Source organism: Eumetopias jubatus, unplaced genomic scaffold (genome assembly GCF_037043125.1).
Source record: "Eumetopias jubatus isolate StellerSeaLion01/CBP00866 unplaced genomic scaffold, mEumJub1_p1.0 scaffold_1, whole genome shotgun sequence".
Lineage (NCBI taxonomy): Eukaryota > Metazoa > Chordata > Mammalia > Carnivora > Otariidae > Eumetopias > Eumetopias jubatus.
The window spans coordinates 81,450,053-81,466,255 of NW_028274807.1; the positions used below are offsets into that span (position 1 = coordinate 81,450,053).

Below are 16,203 nucleotides of genomic sequence, written 5' to 3' on the forward strand. Positions count from 1 at the left end.
GACACCAGCCTGCCCCTCCCAGTACCGAGAAGCCCGCCCTGGGTGGCAGTGACTTGAGTGTGTGGGGCAGTGCCAGCCAGAGCAGTGGGCAGGCCCTCACACATTTGCCGGGCTGTAGCACAGCAGGTGTAACTGCAGGTTCTGGTCCCAGTGGCGGAGCAGCAGGAAGAGACCCCGGGCGGCTGCTTTGAGGGCAGCCAGGTCAAGGCCATCGGGCAGGCGCTGGGCCTGCAGCCAACAGTCCGCTTTAGCCGCTGCTAGTTCCCACTCGCCGAAGGCGGCCGCGCAGCGGTGCTCCAGCCACGCGAGTGCCACGGCCGTGGCCCAGGTCCGGCCCCGCAGGTCGGTACCGCCCAGCCCTTCCATGCCCTCCGAGGCCTCAGTGTCTGAGCCCCTCCCGCTGTCCACCTGGCCTGGACCCTCGGAGCCTGAGCTGGGGGATGGACTGCAGGAGGCCGTGGCACTGTCCCCCCGGCCCACCCCAGGTCCCAGGAGTGCCCAGGGAGAGGAGGCCAAGGTGGGGCTGAGGCTGGCACGGTGCACCGCAAAGGGCGAAGCACGGCACAGGCGTTCCTGCGGGATGCGCACGGCCGCACAGAAGGGCGCGTCCAGGCGGAAGCAGCCGGGTGCCTCCTGCAGCCGCACCTGAGGAGAGAGGAGGTGGGGGGAGAAGCGAGCTGAGACAGTGCCCTGGCCGTGGCAGCGCCACCCTCCACCTCCCGAGTCCTCACCAAGGGCAAGTAGTCGTGGTCGCTGCCTCCACTGTTGCTGTCGCTAGGCTGGCCCCGGTGGGGGCTGCAGAGTCGGGGGCCATCAGAGCCTCTGGCCCTCCCACCACCCAGGCTGAGCCTAGAGGGAGGCTGGGGAGGAAGGTGCTGAGGACTTCTGGTGGCCGACTTGGGTTTGCCATTTTGGTTCGGGTTCCAGCCACCTACCAGAGAGCCTCCCTGAAGTCCTGCAATGGAGCCAGTCAGTGCCAGCCGTGGTCCCCAAGCCTGGCTGCTCCCTACACTTGCCTGGACTTTGAGCCTTACCTGTAGAGTGCACAGCTGTGGGCAGAGGAGTTGCATCTAGATGGCCCTGAGGGGCAGAAGTGCTTGGGGGCTCAGCTAGCTCTGTAGGGGCACAGGAGACGGGGGTGAACCGGGAGGGCACCCAGTGAGATGAGGGCCGGCACCCGAGAGGTCACCCAGGAGGGACTCTACCTGAGCTCCACACCTGCAGGGCTGAGGGTAGGACCTCCCTGGTGGTAGCGTCCACAGCTACCGGGCAGGTGAAGCAGGAAGGGGCTGAGCTGACCTTGCTTGTCTGAAGGGCTCGGAGCCAGGACCTCCGGGCATGGCCTGTTGAGAGCAGGGAGTGGCACGCTAAACAGGAGCAGGGCACTTCCCCCACTCTCCCTGTACAGAGGGCTTTAGAGAAACAAATCTCAGTGTTCTGCATAGCTTTTCCCTCTGTCCACTTTGTGAACAGAGTAGAGTTCCTTCTAGGAGCCAGCTCAGACTCCCCAGCTTTGACACGTAGTTAGGCTGAAACCTCAGCCCATAGCGGGGCTAGACCCTCTTGCCACCCAGAAATCGAATGTTTTGTTCACCACCCAAAGGAAGCACTAACTGTGGTGCCTTTTCTGTCCACTCATTTCAGCACTGTCCAGTAGAACTTTCTGCAGTGAATGAAATGTTCTAGGTCTCCATGATCCAGTATGGTAACCACTAGCCACATGTGAGTGTTAAATACTTGAAGTGTGGCTAGTGCCACTGAAAAACTGAAATGTTCACGCTTTGATTTAATAGTCCTCCTGAATGATAGATTTGTTTTTATGTTATAGGCACTGTGAGTCATTAAGATTTCCCTCTGTGTTGGCTGCTAGGAAGCTTGCCAGTTTTGGGTCCCATGCTCGCAAGGGCATATACATATAACCTCATGGTGTGCATATCTTTAACCTGATTCTCCACTTCCTTTTATTATCCCATTGCCCTGCTTTTTTTTTTCTTGTCAATATGGGTGAGCCACCCCAAATTGTTTGTGAGCAAGATGGGGTATAGAGCGATCAAACACACAGACCTGCACCTCCGCCACTCTCTGCCCCATATGGGCTCTGGGCCCTCCCTGGGCCCACCAGCAGCTCACCTCGGTCAGCCATGGCCTCAGCCCCTCCACGGAGAGCCAGCTGCTCATTGTCCCGGACCACGGAGGCTGCTGTCAGCCGATGGAGTGCTTGGTCCCAAGCACCTTCTCTTTCAGGGGGTGACAGAGGCGGTGAGCCAGCATCACCAGGTCCCCATAGTGTCTCTAGGCCAACACCCACCTCCCAGCACATAGGCTGCTCCCCACACAGGGCCCGGATCACCACATGGCAGCGTGGAGCCTGAGGAGGCAGTGCCTCTGCTGGAGGGGCCGACTCCCCACTGGGGGGCATAGCCGTGAATAAGAAGGGGGGTTCCATCAACATGTCCCAGTCCATAGGGGCCGGGGAGAGCAGGTTTCCTGGAGGGAGACAACCATAAAGGCAGGGGCAGTGTGGTACCCTAGGCCCCACCTCTCTGAGACCTTCTGCGGTCTCAGAACGCAGCTCCCCATCCAACCCTTACCTGAGTCATCCAGGCCCTGTCCCAGCTGCTGCCCTGATTCAGGGCCTGGCCCACCAGGTGCTGTTCCCAGAGAGAGGTGCTGGGGATAGCCAGGGACTGGGTTCACCTGGCCTGGGGGGGATGAGAGGCTCCGGCCAGCCAGAGCTGCTCTGTGTCGACGACCCAGCACCTCAGCACTCAAGGCCCCAGACTGCACATAAGAAGTGGGGTCCACCGGTCAAGAAACGCAGAGCTCCTGGCCATCACACATGTAGACACAACTGGCCACAGAGCCCTTCGTCTGAAACGGTGGGTGGCTGCTCACCACCCTTAGGAGCAAGGCCACTCTTTGTGGCCCGTGGCCCCCTCCCAGCGCTGTCTGACTCTGTGCCCCGTTTCTCACTTCACGTTGTTCCTCGTCTCTGATTTTGTTCGTGTCTTCTCCCCCTTTGCCTGGCTAGCTTCTACCAGTTCTTCCAGATGTGGCTCTTGCTCTCCTGACTCCCGCACACAGCGTTAGCCGTCTTGACTCTGACCCTCCCCATAATGCTATGTCCCTGTGCTCACCACTGTATGTCACATGGTATCCTTATAGATTTACCCACTTATCTCTTCAGCTGGACTTAATAGTAACCACTGCACAATTTATGGCATATAGCAGATAGTCAATAAACATTTGCTGGATACCTAGTAGAATACATGTGGGCTGAATCTCACCTTGACTGGAGCCAGTGGGGGTGGAGGCAGGGGGCAGGAGCGGGAGCCCGCAGGTTCTCCCCAGGCCAGGCTGCGGCAGCCCTGCTGAGAAGGGAGATGCAGGGGAGCCATGCCCTCGGGGGAGCCAGGGCCCCGGGAGCCAGGGGACTCGCTGCTGCCTGTGGAACCTGGACCCGGCTCTGGGCTGGCGGAGCAGTGGGTGAGCACATACTGCTCCCGGATGTACGATGACTGGAAGATGCGGCGCCATATGGCTGTATCAGAAGAGGTGTTGGGTCCAGGGTCTGTGACTGGGTCTGTCAGAGCATCGGCACCTGCTGGGAGGCAAGAGAAAGGATCCCAGCCCCGGCCTCTCCCATGGCCCGCTCCTCCAACACAGCTGCACACCACGTGCAGGTCCTCACTCTGCTCTGAGTCCCCAGCAGCCCACGGGCTGGACAGCTCCGCTGACACAGTGCCTGTTCCCAGCAGCTCCGAGGTGCCAGTGGGCTCAGTGCCAGGACTGGTGGCAGATGGTGCTTCCTCTGGGGATGGGAACGCAGAGCCTCCCAAGCTCTGCCAGCCAGCTTCTGGGCCCTAGAGAGCGAGAGGCATTGGAGAAAAAACTGATGGTAGTTATATGCTGCCTCTTTCCAAACAGGATTTAAGATGTCTCACCACAAGAGGCAATAAAGTTAATAAACCAGAAATGAAAGCATGGTACTGGGGAAGGAGGCAGCATACATGCTAATCAGAAGGTTAATAGAGCTGCTGTGGCTGAGCTTCAGGTTTGGCCCTGAGCTTCCTGGCAGGCAGGCAAAAAAGCAAACCCTCCATTATGTAGCGCTGGGGATCAAAATGAAGTGGGTGTATTTCTTCTAGAGAGAGAAAACTTTTTACAAATCAGAATAACTACCATTTCTTAAGCTCCTACTGCATGTCAAGTATCCTACCGAGTGTGCGTGTTGGGACCTCTAATTACAACAACCCTATGACAAGACTCAGTATGAGGAAATGTGCTCCGAGAGGTGAAGTGACTGGCCCCAAATCGAATGGCTAGTACATGCTAGAGTTGGGATCTGAGATTTCATCTAGACTATGCTCTGTCTGTTTCTGAGTGTTACAGGAAACAATCCAGACGGTGCTTTCTGTAGGGCACTGTGTGAAGAAACGAGCGAGTTTCCACAAAACCCTCAGACCGAATGCTAGAGCTGTCTTCCGTGGCCGTGTGCTTTAACAACCTCTGGTAAAAGCCAAGGACAACACTTCATGGGACAATTCAGTAGAAGACCTCATAAAGAGGGCAGGCTGCCGTCACCTTGGGGTGCCCATTGGGGTCCCTGGGGAGGCCTAGGGTACAGTAGGAGAGCTTGGCAGGGAGAGACACAGGGAGTGGGAGAGTTTTGAAGACATGCAGGGACTTGAGGCAGCCCAGGCCTACCCCTGGGGCGCGGGGCCGAAAGCCGTCCACCCTGAAGAGTGAGCAGTAACCGAGCAGCTGGTCCCCAGGGTAGAGCGCTGGGATCTCCCGGGGCGTCAGCAGTGCCTCCACTGCATCCGGCACAAACCAGTCCACAGAGATGTCACTCAAAGCTGGCTCCAGGGCCTTCCGCAGAGCCTGCACCAGCTGTGAGGAGAGGTCAGAGGGAGGACACGGGAGGACAGGTGCCACACAGCCCACAGCGCGGGAAGGCCACCCATCCACTGATGCCATTTGCCCAGCAGGGTCAGGCTGGGGTCCGGGGAAGGAATGGGGGTAGGAATAAGCAAGGGGACTGAGTGCTCAGTCCTCAGGGTTGGGTCTGTCTCCTGGCCTGAGCCAAGCCTGTGGCTGAGGCAGCATTTGTCGAGGATATGGTTCAGTACCAGGAGAAAACAGAATAAGATTGGGGGGTGGTCAGAGGGCCACGTCCCCCACACCTTTGGCCTCCTGCAGCACCCCACAGCAACCCCAGCAGCTCCTCTCCTGACTGGCATCTCAAAGGAGGGGAGGAATTGGAATGGGGGAGGAGAAGTCCTGATCAAGGGTGCCAGGAGACCCCACGGCTTGGCTGGGTTGTGTTGCAGGCTTAGGGTAACTTGGGGGAAGGACTTCTGGGAGTAGGGAACAGGGCCCAAACTCAAGCTCACCATGGGCTGCAGCCTCTCCCCAGGCCTTGGGAAGTAGGCCCGGCCCCTGCTGAGGGCAGACAGACCCTGAAGCAGCTGGTGGCAGGCAGGCCCCAGCCCAAAGGAGAAGCACCTGATGAGGGAAGGGAAGCAGCTGTGATCTTCAGGAGCCTCTTGGGGGCGGGGGTCAATGTCAGGCACCTGGCTCAGCCCATACCTGGCTGCCCCCCTGTGCCACCTCATGAGCTCCAGGGTTTGATGGGTAGCAGCGGCCAAGGGCGAGGCAGCAGTCAGCAGGAAGAGCTGCCTGGGGTGGGCCCTGTGCTGGGGCTGCCCCATGGCCCAGGTCAGAGCAGCCAGCACATCTGGGGGGCCACCTGCAGCCTGCAGGGTCTCAACATTCTCACAGATCAGCTGCACGGTGCCCTGGAAAGAAAAGGCATGCTGTGGCCACAGCCAGGCTGAGACATCTTCACCAGCTCCCCTCCGCCACCCGGTTCCCCGGACCGTACTCACATCACTGCAAGGCCGGCTCTCTGGGAAGAGGGGCTGCACCGCCGTGCCAAACACGGCCAGGTTGATGAGCGTCTGTGGTGGCAGGGACTTCACAGCCAAAACAATGGCATCCTGGGGAGGGCGAGGGAGGGCAGCGTGAAGCAGGCCCCAAGGGCAGTGGTAGGGATGCCAGACTGCCTGCCTTCTCCAGGCTGTGTGAAAATGAGGAGCTGGCGTGGGGGTCTGGGAGAGACTATGTGCATGTGAGGCTGTGTGTGAGGCCGGCTAGGAGGGAGCCCCTGGAGTGTGTGGGAAGCTGAGTGTGTGAGAGCCCCTGGAGGGGTATGTGAAGCCTTGGGTTTGGGCTAAAGGGTGACTGAATGTAACTTCACAGGTGAGAGAGGCTCTTGGAATCCAGGAGTCCCTACCGAGTGTAAGAGGGGGGTGCGTGTGTGCATGCGTGTGTGCGCATCTCCGAGAGGCTGCCCTCAGCCCACCGCAGACCCACAGGCCCGCCCACGCCCTGCCCCCACAGGCCTTGTGTGCTACACTGCTGCCGTCCAGCAGGAAGAGGAGCTCCCGGGTAGCTGTGCCCAGGTTTCCCGGCCTGGAGCTCAGGTCTGGGCAGAAGCTCAGCACCAGCACGGGATTCAGCAGGATGTCCTTGTGGAAGCGGCGTTGCAGGAACCACACCTGAGCATGGGGGACCCAAGTCACCCTGGGCCAGGCTTAGTGCAATTCCAGCCTGGGCTGGCAGCAGGACCTAGCCCTCAGCTGGCTTCGATCGAATACACCCAGAGGGGGCACCTTTTTATAGTCCTTTGAATAAAGGCAAGAGCAAAGGCAGGTGGCTGTCCTCTGCCTGTCAGTCTTGGCCCCCATCCTCTGAGACACACCCCAGGGAGACTTGCATGCTCCCTCCTATGACAGTACTCATCTGCCCTCTGGGATGGTGGTGGCAGCTACTAGGAGGTCCTGCTAAGAGCAGAGCTCCCCCCCCACCCCCCGCAGTCATAACACGAGCCTGCTTATCTATTCCTTGTGCACAAATGCAGAGGGTGGTAGGGTCGGAGGCCAGGCCAGGACCCCGGGCAGCCATACCTGCCGGTCCCCATCACTGTCCCTTCGCTGCAGCCTCTGGAAGTCCCGGCGGGCCCTCACCCGGGCCTCATATTCTGCTGAGCTCAGGCTGCCAGCCTCTAGCATCAGGTGTGGCTGGTGAGGCTCTAGGGAAGAGGGGACACAACTATTAGAACAGTCCCTGTCTCTGGACCCCAACTCCTCAGTCCCACTGTCCCAGGAGGACCTTGCGAGCCCAAGCCTCCCTGTACCATGGGGCCCACCCTCACAGATGACTCAATTCATCTGGCTTGGGACCCAGAAATCTATACTTGAAAAATGCTACCCAGGCAGTCCTGAAGCAGGTCAGAGCTGGCCCGCTGTGTGCCCCAGTCTCTCACCACTGGGGTACAGCAGGATCTCCAACGCCCGGTCACAGCGGTGGCCCTCTGCTAGTGTGACACGGATGGTGGCCGCAGAGCTGGCATGAGGTGGGGCATCTGCCCGCAGAGCATGAGAGGGGCTGTCCAGGCCTGAGGGAGAGAGAGGCAGGGAGAGGGGATGATCGCCCCACCCCAAGCCAGTCCTAAAGCACGAATATTGCCTTCTCAGACAACAGTGGTGTGGGCAAGAATCATGACTGATTCAGCTCAGCTCTCAGAGCCTGATCTATAGGGTTGGGTGGACAAGGGGAGGGATTTTTCCTGCTTTCATGGGCTGGGAGGTGGATTCCCAGTTCCTGGCTGATCAGTTATGTATCAACCACCTGCTGATTTAGCATCCTCCCCTACTTCTTGCACAAGGAAGCTCCACTTCATCACTTGGACTGGTCTCAATTTAATCATCTTTCTTCCCATTGGTGAGTGGAGTGGGATATAAATAAATTACACTGACAAACCTGGAGGGGGGGTGTTGTGTAGAAGTGTCCAGGGGATGCTCCACCCAAAACTGGAGGTTCCTAAGGCTTAGGTCCTTGGTTGTTTTTTTGTTTTGTTTTTTTGGTCCTGTGTTCCCCCCAGTTCTGAGCCCTGAATTATCCCCCAGTCAGCTACCCTAGGAGGGGCACCCACCTGCCAGCAGGCATGGCCCAGTGACCAGCATCTCGAAGGAGAAGGTGTATGGGGCAGGGCAGCGGGCAGGGCCTGAGAACACATCCTGAGGGGCAGCTGGCTCCTGCCCGGCCAGGCCTTCCTCCTGAGGGCTGCCCACCCCGAAGCAGCTGGTGGGGCTGGAAGGAGAGTCATGGTGGAGGAGAGTCATGGGGCCACCACCAAGGCCCCTAGCCCCGCTGGCTGAATGGCCCCAGCCCTTCCCCACCCTGCCCATCCCCCAGGGCACTCTACCAAAGCCCCCTCACCCGCACTAGACCCAGAGAAGCCGAGGGAGGGACGAAGAGAATCACCATAGGCCCAACCTGTCGTCACAGAGCCCCGGAGGCCTGGGGGGCCCTGGTGGGCCTGAGGAGGCCAGTGGGGTGAGCACAGAGGGCAGAGCCACGCGCAGCACCCCATCAGGCCTGGAGGGCAGCTCCTGACTGCTGCACAGGGTCACCGTCATGGTGCCGGCCGCATTGATGAGGCCTGTGGGCAGCACCAGTGTGGACCGGGCCTGGGCCAGATCCAAGACAAGATGACCTAGGATGAGTGAGAAAAGGGGTCAGAGGGGGCTGGAAGCAGAGGAGATGGGGGAAATAGGAAATGGGAGCAGGCACTGAGGCAGGGGAGCCTGGGCCAGGGGGACTTCACAAAGTTGGAAGGATACGGGGCTAATGTGCTGGTGATGCAGAATGGAGGCGTGAGCTGAATGATGGCTGAAGGAGAGGCAGGATGGTGGTAGAAGGATCTGGCTGTCATCAGGAAAAGCAGTGACATCCTGCTGATGGAGAGCTGAGGAGAAGGGGACATGTCCACACCACCCCCAAGATCCTAGGGGACCCATACCCTCTGGCCTTCCTCCCCTGCCTGCTCATTCAACCCTTGCGTATCATCTTCCTAAGGACCCTCCCTCATGGACTGACATCTCCCATAGCCTGGGATCCAGCCTGCTCATAAGTCCTCAGCTCATGAACAGTCAGGGGCTCCCCACTGCCCACTAGGAGTGGCTCCAGAATTTTCTACCCAAAAGGAGTTTAGGAGCAGTGATCTGCTTGGAAGCTGGTTAGAGGACATACAACTGTACTTGCATACTGACCACACCATTTTACTCATATTGTAGGTTTATCAGGGGACTGGTGGGATCATGGGAGTCACTGCTGCTGAAGGAAAAATGGCCAGGCGTGTACAGTGGCAGTCAAGGCCTTACGTGGTCTGGCTCCAGTCTACCTTATGGCCCTTCCCCACAGTAATCATTTATCCATTCTTTTGAGAAATGCTTGCAGAATAAGGAAGGGAAGAAGAAGATGGAAGGAAAGGGAAAAAAAAGGGAGGGAAGAAGGAAGGAAGGGGCTTCTATCCTAACCAGCTGAGGCTTGAGGACAGCCTGATACAGTGGAGAGCACAGGATCAGGTTTTGAGTCTCAGCTCTGTGACTTCTAATTCTGCCCTTTGGTAACTCTCTTGTTTGGAGGAGCCTCAGTTTCTTCATCCATGAAATGGGAGTCGTAATAACTGTATCTCAAAGACTGGTGAGGAATGAGGTAATGTATGCATAGCATCCAACACCTAAGAGGCTGTTGCTATTATTTTCACACCTATAAAATGGGGATAGAGAACAGCACTTGCATTACATACCTCTCTGGATTCAAATGAGGTAGTATCAGTGACTGGACTTTGTCAACTGTAAATTACTACAAATACGAGGCATTTTATTACCATCACTCAACACAACTTACTTCCAAACCTTTGCTTACACCATTGCCCCTGACTGAAGTGCCTTTTCCCTCCTCTCCACTTCACCAGTCATACCCTTCCTTTTGGTCACATGCCGGCTCCACTTCCTTCTGGAACATTCCTGGGGCCTCAGCCCAGAGTTCACTCTGGCCTCTAACTACTTGCTGGGCTTGTACCAACTCTCAACACCACTGGATTCTGTCTCTCTTACCCGGATGGTAAATCCCACGTGCAGGAATCAAATGAATGTACAAATAAATAAATGAAAGAATGAAGTGCAAGCCACAAAACCTAGCACAGGAATGGGCTTCCATTCCTCAACCCATATGGCCACATTCTGTGCTGGGGCTTTGAAATGGCCAAAGCCCGGGCCCAGGCTCAGGAGCTAACGCTCCAGAGGGGGAGACAGACGTGTGGACTGCCTGCTGCGTCTGCCTCCCGGGCCGCAAACCTCAGGTCAGGCTTGGGTCACATTGCCCCTGGCACCCGGCGCACGTGAGGCGCCTAGTCTGGGACTGTTGAATAAAGCTATGAATTAATGAATGAAAACATCAGTGGCTGGAGGGGGCGCGGGCAGGGGTGGGACGCAGAGCGGGGGCGGGAACCCGAGTGCGGCTGCCTTCCGCGGCGGGCGCCCGGCACTCACCCTGCGCGCAGCGGCGGGGCGTAGAGGCCCCCCACCCGGGGCCCAGCGCGCGGCAGCAAGCGGCCTGTGAGCGTCGCCGGCTCTGCAGCTGGAACGAGACGCGCCGTCCGGCCGCCTCCGCCTCAAAGCCCGAGACCACTTCGGCCTCCGCCAGCGGGTACACGAACACGCCTGGGGCGGAGTGGGGGGGGGCGCACAGACGGCGTCGGACCGCGCGGGGCCCCGGGGGGGCCCCGCAGCCCCGCGCCCGGCCCTGGCCTCACCTTCCACCGGCTGCGGCTGCGGGTTGTGGTAGGTGAGCCGGGCCCGCAGGCTGAGGCAGGGGCCGTTGGCGCAGGCCCGGACCCAGGAGTCGGTGAGGGGCAGCGGCGTCCAGCTGGAGGGGCAGTACAGGCCGGGCATGGCGCCCCTGGGGAGGGGGGGCTCGATGAAGGGGGCCGCAGGGTGGGGCCCGGGCGCCCGACCCCGCCCTCCTGCAAGCCGCGGGGCGAACCGAACTCGGGCACTGGGACGCGGAGCAGCCGGAGCGCCAGGCTGAGCCGGGGGCTGCGGCCGGACCGACAGGTGGCGAGGGGAGGGAAGAGAGGGGATGGCGTGATGGGCATCCGAGCCGGTTACCTGGGAAGCCGGGGCGGAGCGCGGCTCGGAGCCGCGCGGGGAACCGGGGAGCGGAGGGTTAATGATTAACTGGCGCTCCGGGCGCCCAGCACTCCCGCCGCCTGCTCCTCCAGGGGCGAAGGGTGAGGATGTGGGGAGGGGGGGGTCACAGCTGTTCCATCACCCGCTCCCGGTCCTCGCCGCCGCCCCCGTACCTGCCGGCCCCCCCGCGGCTCCCCGCGGCTGCCAGCTGTCGGAAGTGGAGCGGGTAGCGAGATGGAAGATGCTCTGGGTGAGGAGCAGGGGGCTTAAAGGGCCAGCATCCTCCTGGATGTCCCCAGCCCAGAGAGGGACCTCAGGGGCGGGGTGGGTGGGGGAGCCGAAGGACCGTAGTCTTTCCCCTCTCCAGCGCCTCACCTGACTGGGGCGCTGAGAGGGGCTGCAGGCCGGAGGGGAGGGGGTTGGGTGGCAAGAACGAGACAGGGAAGCGACAGGACATGGTCTTTCGGAGGCAAGACCGGGAGAGGTGTTGGGGCAGAGGGATTCCGTGGGATCCGTGCAGGGCACCCACCTCTCCCCACCCTGGCAGAACTGATCTGAGATAGGCGGCCCCACAGCCGAGCTGTCAGAGGATGCGGCGGGCTGGGTCTAGGGATCCTCACCCTCCCGGCGGGCAACCCCAGCCTCACCGTCGCGTCCTCTGCGGAGTTCTGGGCGCCACAACTGGAGCGGGATAGATAGGACCGCCTCTGCGTTTCGGGCCGCACTCAGTCCCGGCACCTGCTGGGCACCGGCTCCGGACTCCCGCCGCGGCCGCTCTGAGTCCGCGCAGGGGCGTCGGCTCTGCGGGTGCTGGTCCCGCCCCGCTCGGGAAGGCCGCCCCTTCAGCCCGCCCCGGCCCCGCCTGCCGCTGCGGCGGGGCTGATGCGCCCCTCGCCGCCCCTGCTTCGGGCGCGGTGCCGCCTCCGCGCCAGCCTTGGCCGTTCCAGCTAGACAGGGCACCGCAGTGCAGGGACCGCGTCTCCGCCGTTGCACAGCTCCCTCACCGAGGAGGGACCCGGGCCTCCAAAGCCCCACCCTTTCCGTCCTTCAGGAAGTGAAACGTTCTGCAAGTGCAGCAGTGGGCTCAGTCTGCAGCCCACCCCCAACACTGCAACGACTCCAGCTTTCCCAGTATCACCTCACTTCTCGCCCTGGCTATGCTTTCCCTCAGTGCAGTGACCCTCTTTCATCACTGCAGCGATCCCAGAGCTTCATCACCGCAGGACGCCCCCCCCCCCGAAAAAGCCAGCCCTTTGCCTTTGCAAAGTACTCCTTCATACTGCAGAAATCTTCTCCCATCCCTGCAGCTATCTTCAGCTCTCGTGATCGCTTCAATGACCACTCACTCCACGTAGGGATCCCCCATCACTGCAGCAAGTTCCCCCCACCGGCAAGCAGCCAGCATTCCTATCGCTCCAGTGCTATCTCCCCACATTTTGTGCGGGTGGAGAGAGTAGGCAGGATCAGCTCCTCAGGCCTATAACTCCCTGCTACCTTCGGTTGCCCACCGCCTTGGAAGTGAGGCCTTCCAGCCTGCAGAGCCTTTTCTTGGCTTGAGACTGCCCATCGTTAGCAGTGACCCCTACCCCACCCCATCCCTGCAGCACCCGCAGAAGAAAATATACCTGCGTATAAACAGGTCCCTTGTTATTGGCAGAATGTTCATGCAGGTGGAGAGTGTCAAGGTGCAAAAGATTAGGGAAGTCTGTAAAACCTCTCCCAGGATTCCTGAGGGAGTCTGGGAATCCTGGGGAAGTGACCATGTTTGGGGGTCACCCATGCAAGCTTTCTTGCAGAGGCCACACTCAGATTCTGCAAAAAGAGCTTTGAGGAGAACTGGGGGCTGGGCATGGGACAGCCAGTGGGAGTGGGCTTTCAAGCCAGACTCAGGGTCCTTACCCCTCCCCTTTACTCTTCCCTTCTGATTCTGGTCACTATCATACTGCCTGGGGGGCATCCCCTGCCTCCTTGAGCACCTGAGCTCTCAAACCCCAGCCCTTTCTTTTGGGCAAACTACTTAGCATGGTGGAGATAGTTTGGCCTTTTCCCAGGGAACTTCATGGGTGGAACATTCACAAGGACCGTACAGGAAGCATGGACATGATTGCAAGGAACCATCCAGCTCACAGGGAGCTCCGGCTCGGTCCCAGGCCTGTCCTCCCCACACCATCTGAACCGCGGTTCCATTGACCCTTCCCCTCCCTTCTCTGCTGAACCTGCCCCCAGCCTCATTCCGAGTTAGGGTCCCTTTTCCAGGCTTAGGGGAGAAACATGGTGAGTGGATGGTGAGTGGGCTGGTTTGCCCTCTGGGAGGACCCAAGTCTCCAGCCAGGACCAGCCTGGCCCTGAGGTCTCCATGGAAGTCCAGGCAGTGGCCACCTCCTCATTGGCATTTTTGTGCAAATGGACCAAGAGAAACATGTGACCCACTCAGGCCAAACACAAAGATGCAGGGAGAAGTCATTAGGGAGACTTAAATATATGGAAATGGAAAAAGACGTCCTTGGTTTGGGTTCTGAGGGGGTCTGAGATGTTAAGACCTTCTCTTAGGAAGGTAGCGTCCCTGTCAAAGACTAGACAACATATTGGTAGAAGCCGAGCTTTGCTGGGAAGCTGGGCCATCCCTGAAATCCTGCTGGAAAGGCTGTCTTAGCTGAGGCAAGTTCATCAAGAGGGCAAGAGGGCTAAAGCATCCTGCAGGATAGGGCTGGGCAGTGCAGGCTGCTGGGCCCGACTGTGGAGGGGGCTCTGTAGGCATAGTAAGAAGGTCTCTGAGGCCCAGCGGGGAGGTGCTTTGGTGGTGGGGCTGCAGTATGACAGGCAGCTGAGGACAGAAAGGACAGCAACAGTCCCAGAGGGCCCCAGAACCAGGTTCCAGGAGATGGAGGAGATCCTTGGCAGGGGTAAGGAATGGCACAGAGCTTGAGGTTGGCTATGTGCCAGGAGGAGGGGAAGGAGTGGAGGATGAAAGGCATAGCCTCTGACTCGAAAGGCTCCCACTTAGTGAAAAAGACAAATACATAGTTACTGTAGATTAAGATGAGTGCTGGCTTAGAGAGATACAAGGGCTATTACAAAGCTTTTAACAGGAGATTTTAGGGGAGGCACCTAGGGGCTCCTGGGTGGCTCAGTCGTTAAGCATCTGCCTTTGGCTCAGGTTGTGATCCCAGGGTCCTGGGATCGAGTCCCGCATCACGCTGCCTGCTCAGCGGGGAGCCTGCTTCTCCCTCTGCTGCTCCCCCGCTTGTGCTCTCTCTCTCTGTCAAATAAATTAAAAAAAAGAAAGAGGAGAAGCACCTAACTTGGTGGTGGTGGTGGGTGGGTTGCCATTTAAGCCAAGTCCTAAATAGAAGCTAAGCAGTGAAGGAGAAGATATTTCAGGCAGAGGAATCAGCTCACTAAAAGGTGAAAGAGCCAGAGGGACTAAGGAAAGTATAAGTACGTGAATGTTTTTCCTCGTAGTTAATGTTTATCGATCACTTACTGTAGGCCAGGTACTGCATGAATCATGGGTTACCTCCTTGAAACGTCAAAACAGCCCAAGAGATAGATATGATTATTATCTGACAGATGAGAAAACCCAAGGCGGGACCGGATCAGTAACTTGCTCATCATAAGCTAGTAAAGTGGTGGAGCCAGGGTATTGATCTCAGATGGTCTGGCCTCAGAACCCTTGTTTTTAAACCACCACCATACACAATATGGTTTTCTTGATGTTTATTTCTTGGTTTATTTCTCTTTGATTTTCCTGAAATCTCTTTTTTTTTCAGTTTTCTTGAGATATAATTGATGTATAACATGGCATTTGTGTTAGGTATATAACATACTGATTTGATATATGTAATATATATTACAAAATGATTACAATGAGTTTAGTTAACATCCATTTAGACTACCTATGTCCCTTTTTTTCATTTAAATTCAATTAATTAACATATGTATTATTTGTTTCAGGGGTACAGGTCTGTGATTCATCAGACTTATATAACACCCAGTGCTCATTACAACACATACCCTCCCCAATGTTCATCACCCAGTTACCCCATCTCTCCACCCCACGCCCCTCCAGCAACCCTCAGTTTGTTTCCTGTGATTAAGAGTCTCTTATGGTTTGTCTCCCTCTCTGGTTTTGTCTTGTCTCATTTTTTCCTTTCTTCCCCTTTGATCCTCTGTCTTGTTTCTTAAATTCCACATATCAGTGAGTTCATATGATAACTATCTTTCTCTGATTGACTTATTTCATTTAGCATAATACCCTCTAGTTCCACCCATGTCACTGCAAATGGTAAGATTTCATTTTTTGATGGCTTCTTAATATTCCATTCCTTGTGTGTGTGTATACCACATCTTATTGTTTTAAATCTTTTTTAAAAAAGATTTTATTTATTTATTTGACAGAGAGAGACACAGCAAGAGAGGGAACACAAGCAGGGGGAGTGGGAGAGGGAGAAGCAGGCTTCCCGCTGAGCAGGGAGCCCAATGCAGGGCTCGAGCCCAGGGCCCTGGGATCATGACCTGAGCCGAAGGCAGACGCTTAACTGACTGAGCCACCCAGGCGCTCCACATCTTTTTTTTTTAAGATTTTTAAAAAAATTTATTTGACACAGAGAGAGAGGGAGAGAGCAAGTACAAGCAGGGGAACGGCAAGCAGGGGAGAAGCAGGCTCCCCGCTGAGCATGGAGCCCTATTCGGGACTTGATCCCAGGACCCTAGGATCATGATCTGAGCTGAAGGCAGCCGCCCCACTCATTGAGCCACCCAGGCGCCCTGTATACCACATCTTCTTCATCCATTCATCTATCGATGGACATCTGGGCTCTTTCCATAGTTTGGCTATTGTGGACATTGGTGCTATAAACATTGAGGTGCAGGTGCCCCTTCAGATCACTAAATTTGTTAGATTCCCTATGTCTCTTAATACACTTCCTTTTGAAAATACTCATCAGTCTTAGCTGACCTTAAAAAAAAAAAAAAGGAACAGGAAGAGAAAGGGTTTGTCCCACTCTCACTAAGAAGACCTAGTGCCAAGCCAGTGGGCAGATGGGGAAGCTGGTGGGCCCCAGGCAGGGAATGAGACAGGCAGGGGTAGTTGAACCCATGAGAGCCCCTAGGAGTGACTCCCTCATCCTACCACACAGCTGGGAACACAGCAGCTGCCCAA

At 57.4% G+C, this 16,203-nt stretch overlaps 1 protein-coding gene across 6 annotated transcripts; it reads right to left on the reverse strand.

Annotated features, from left to right (window-relative positions):
• Nucleotides 1-25: 25 nt before the first annotated feature.
• Nucleotides 26-10,805, reverse strand: VWA5B2 (von Willebrand factor A domain containing 5B2). 6 transcript variants are annotated; one of them, XM_028101162.2, is made up of 19 exons: nucleotides 10,667-10,805; nucleotides 10,404-10,574; nucleotides 8,344-8,563; nucleotides 8,000-8,157; nucleotides 7,331-7,462; nucleotides 6,972-7,096; nucleotides 6,408-6,563; nucleotides 5,892-6,002; nucleotides 5,593-5,801; nucleotides 5,397-5,508; nucleotides 4,708-4,893; nucleotides 3,692-3,863; nucleotides 3,288-3,601; nucleotides 2,592-2,781; nucleotides 2,131-2,487; nucleotides 1,206-1,343; nucleotides 1,035-1,115; nucleotides 732-955; nucleotides 26-645 (listed from the first exon to the last, which is right to left on the reverse strand). In XM_028101162.2, exons 1-19 carry the CDS (start codon nucleotides 10,803-10,805, stop codon nucleotides 97-99), a joined length of 3,744 nt encoding a protein of 1,247 aa, XP_027956963.1. In that variant the 3' UTR covers nucleotides 26-96. The 6 variants fall into 6 exon arrangements, with proteins under 6 accessions (XP_027956963.1, XP_027956964.2, XP_087881329.1 ...); XM_028101163.2 differs by having other exon boundaries at nucleotides 3,288-3,604; XM_088025203.1 differs by having other exon boundaries at nucleotides 8,000-8,217.
• Nucleotides 10,806-16,203: the final 5,398 nt, after the last annotated feature.

Coding starts and splice junctions, on each gene's coding strand:
- VWA5B2 (XM_088025203.1), bottom strand. CDS start 10,805: ATGCCCGGCCTGTACTGCCCCTCCAGCTGGACGCCGCTGCCCCTCACC. Junction 5,802..5,891: donor AGAGCCGGCCTTGCAGTGAT/GTGAGTACGGTC, acceptor TTTTCTTTCCAG/GGCACCGTGCAGCTGATCTG. Junction 2,782..3,287: donor CCCCACTGGCTCCAGTCAAG/GTGAGATTCAGC, acceptor TCTTATGTGCAG/TCTGGGGCCTTGAGTGCTGA.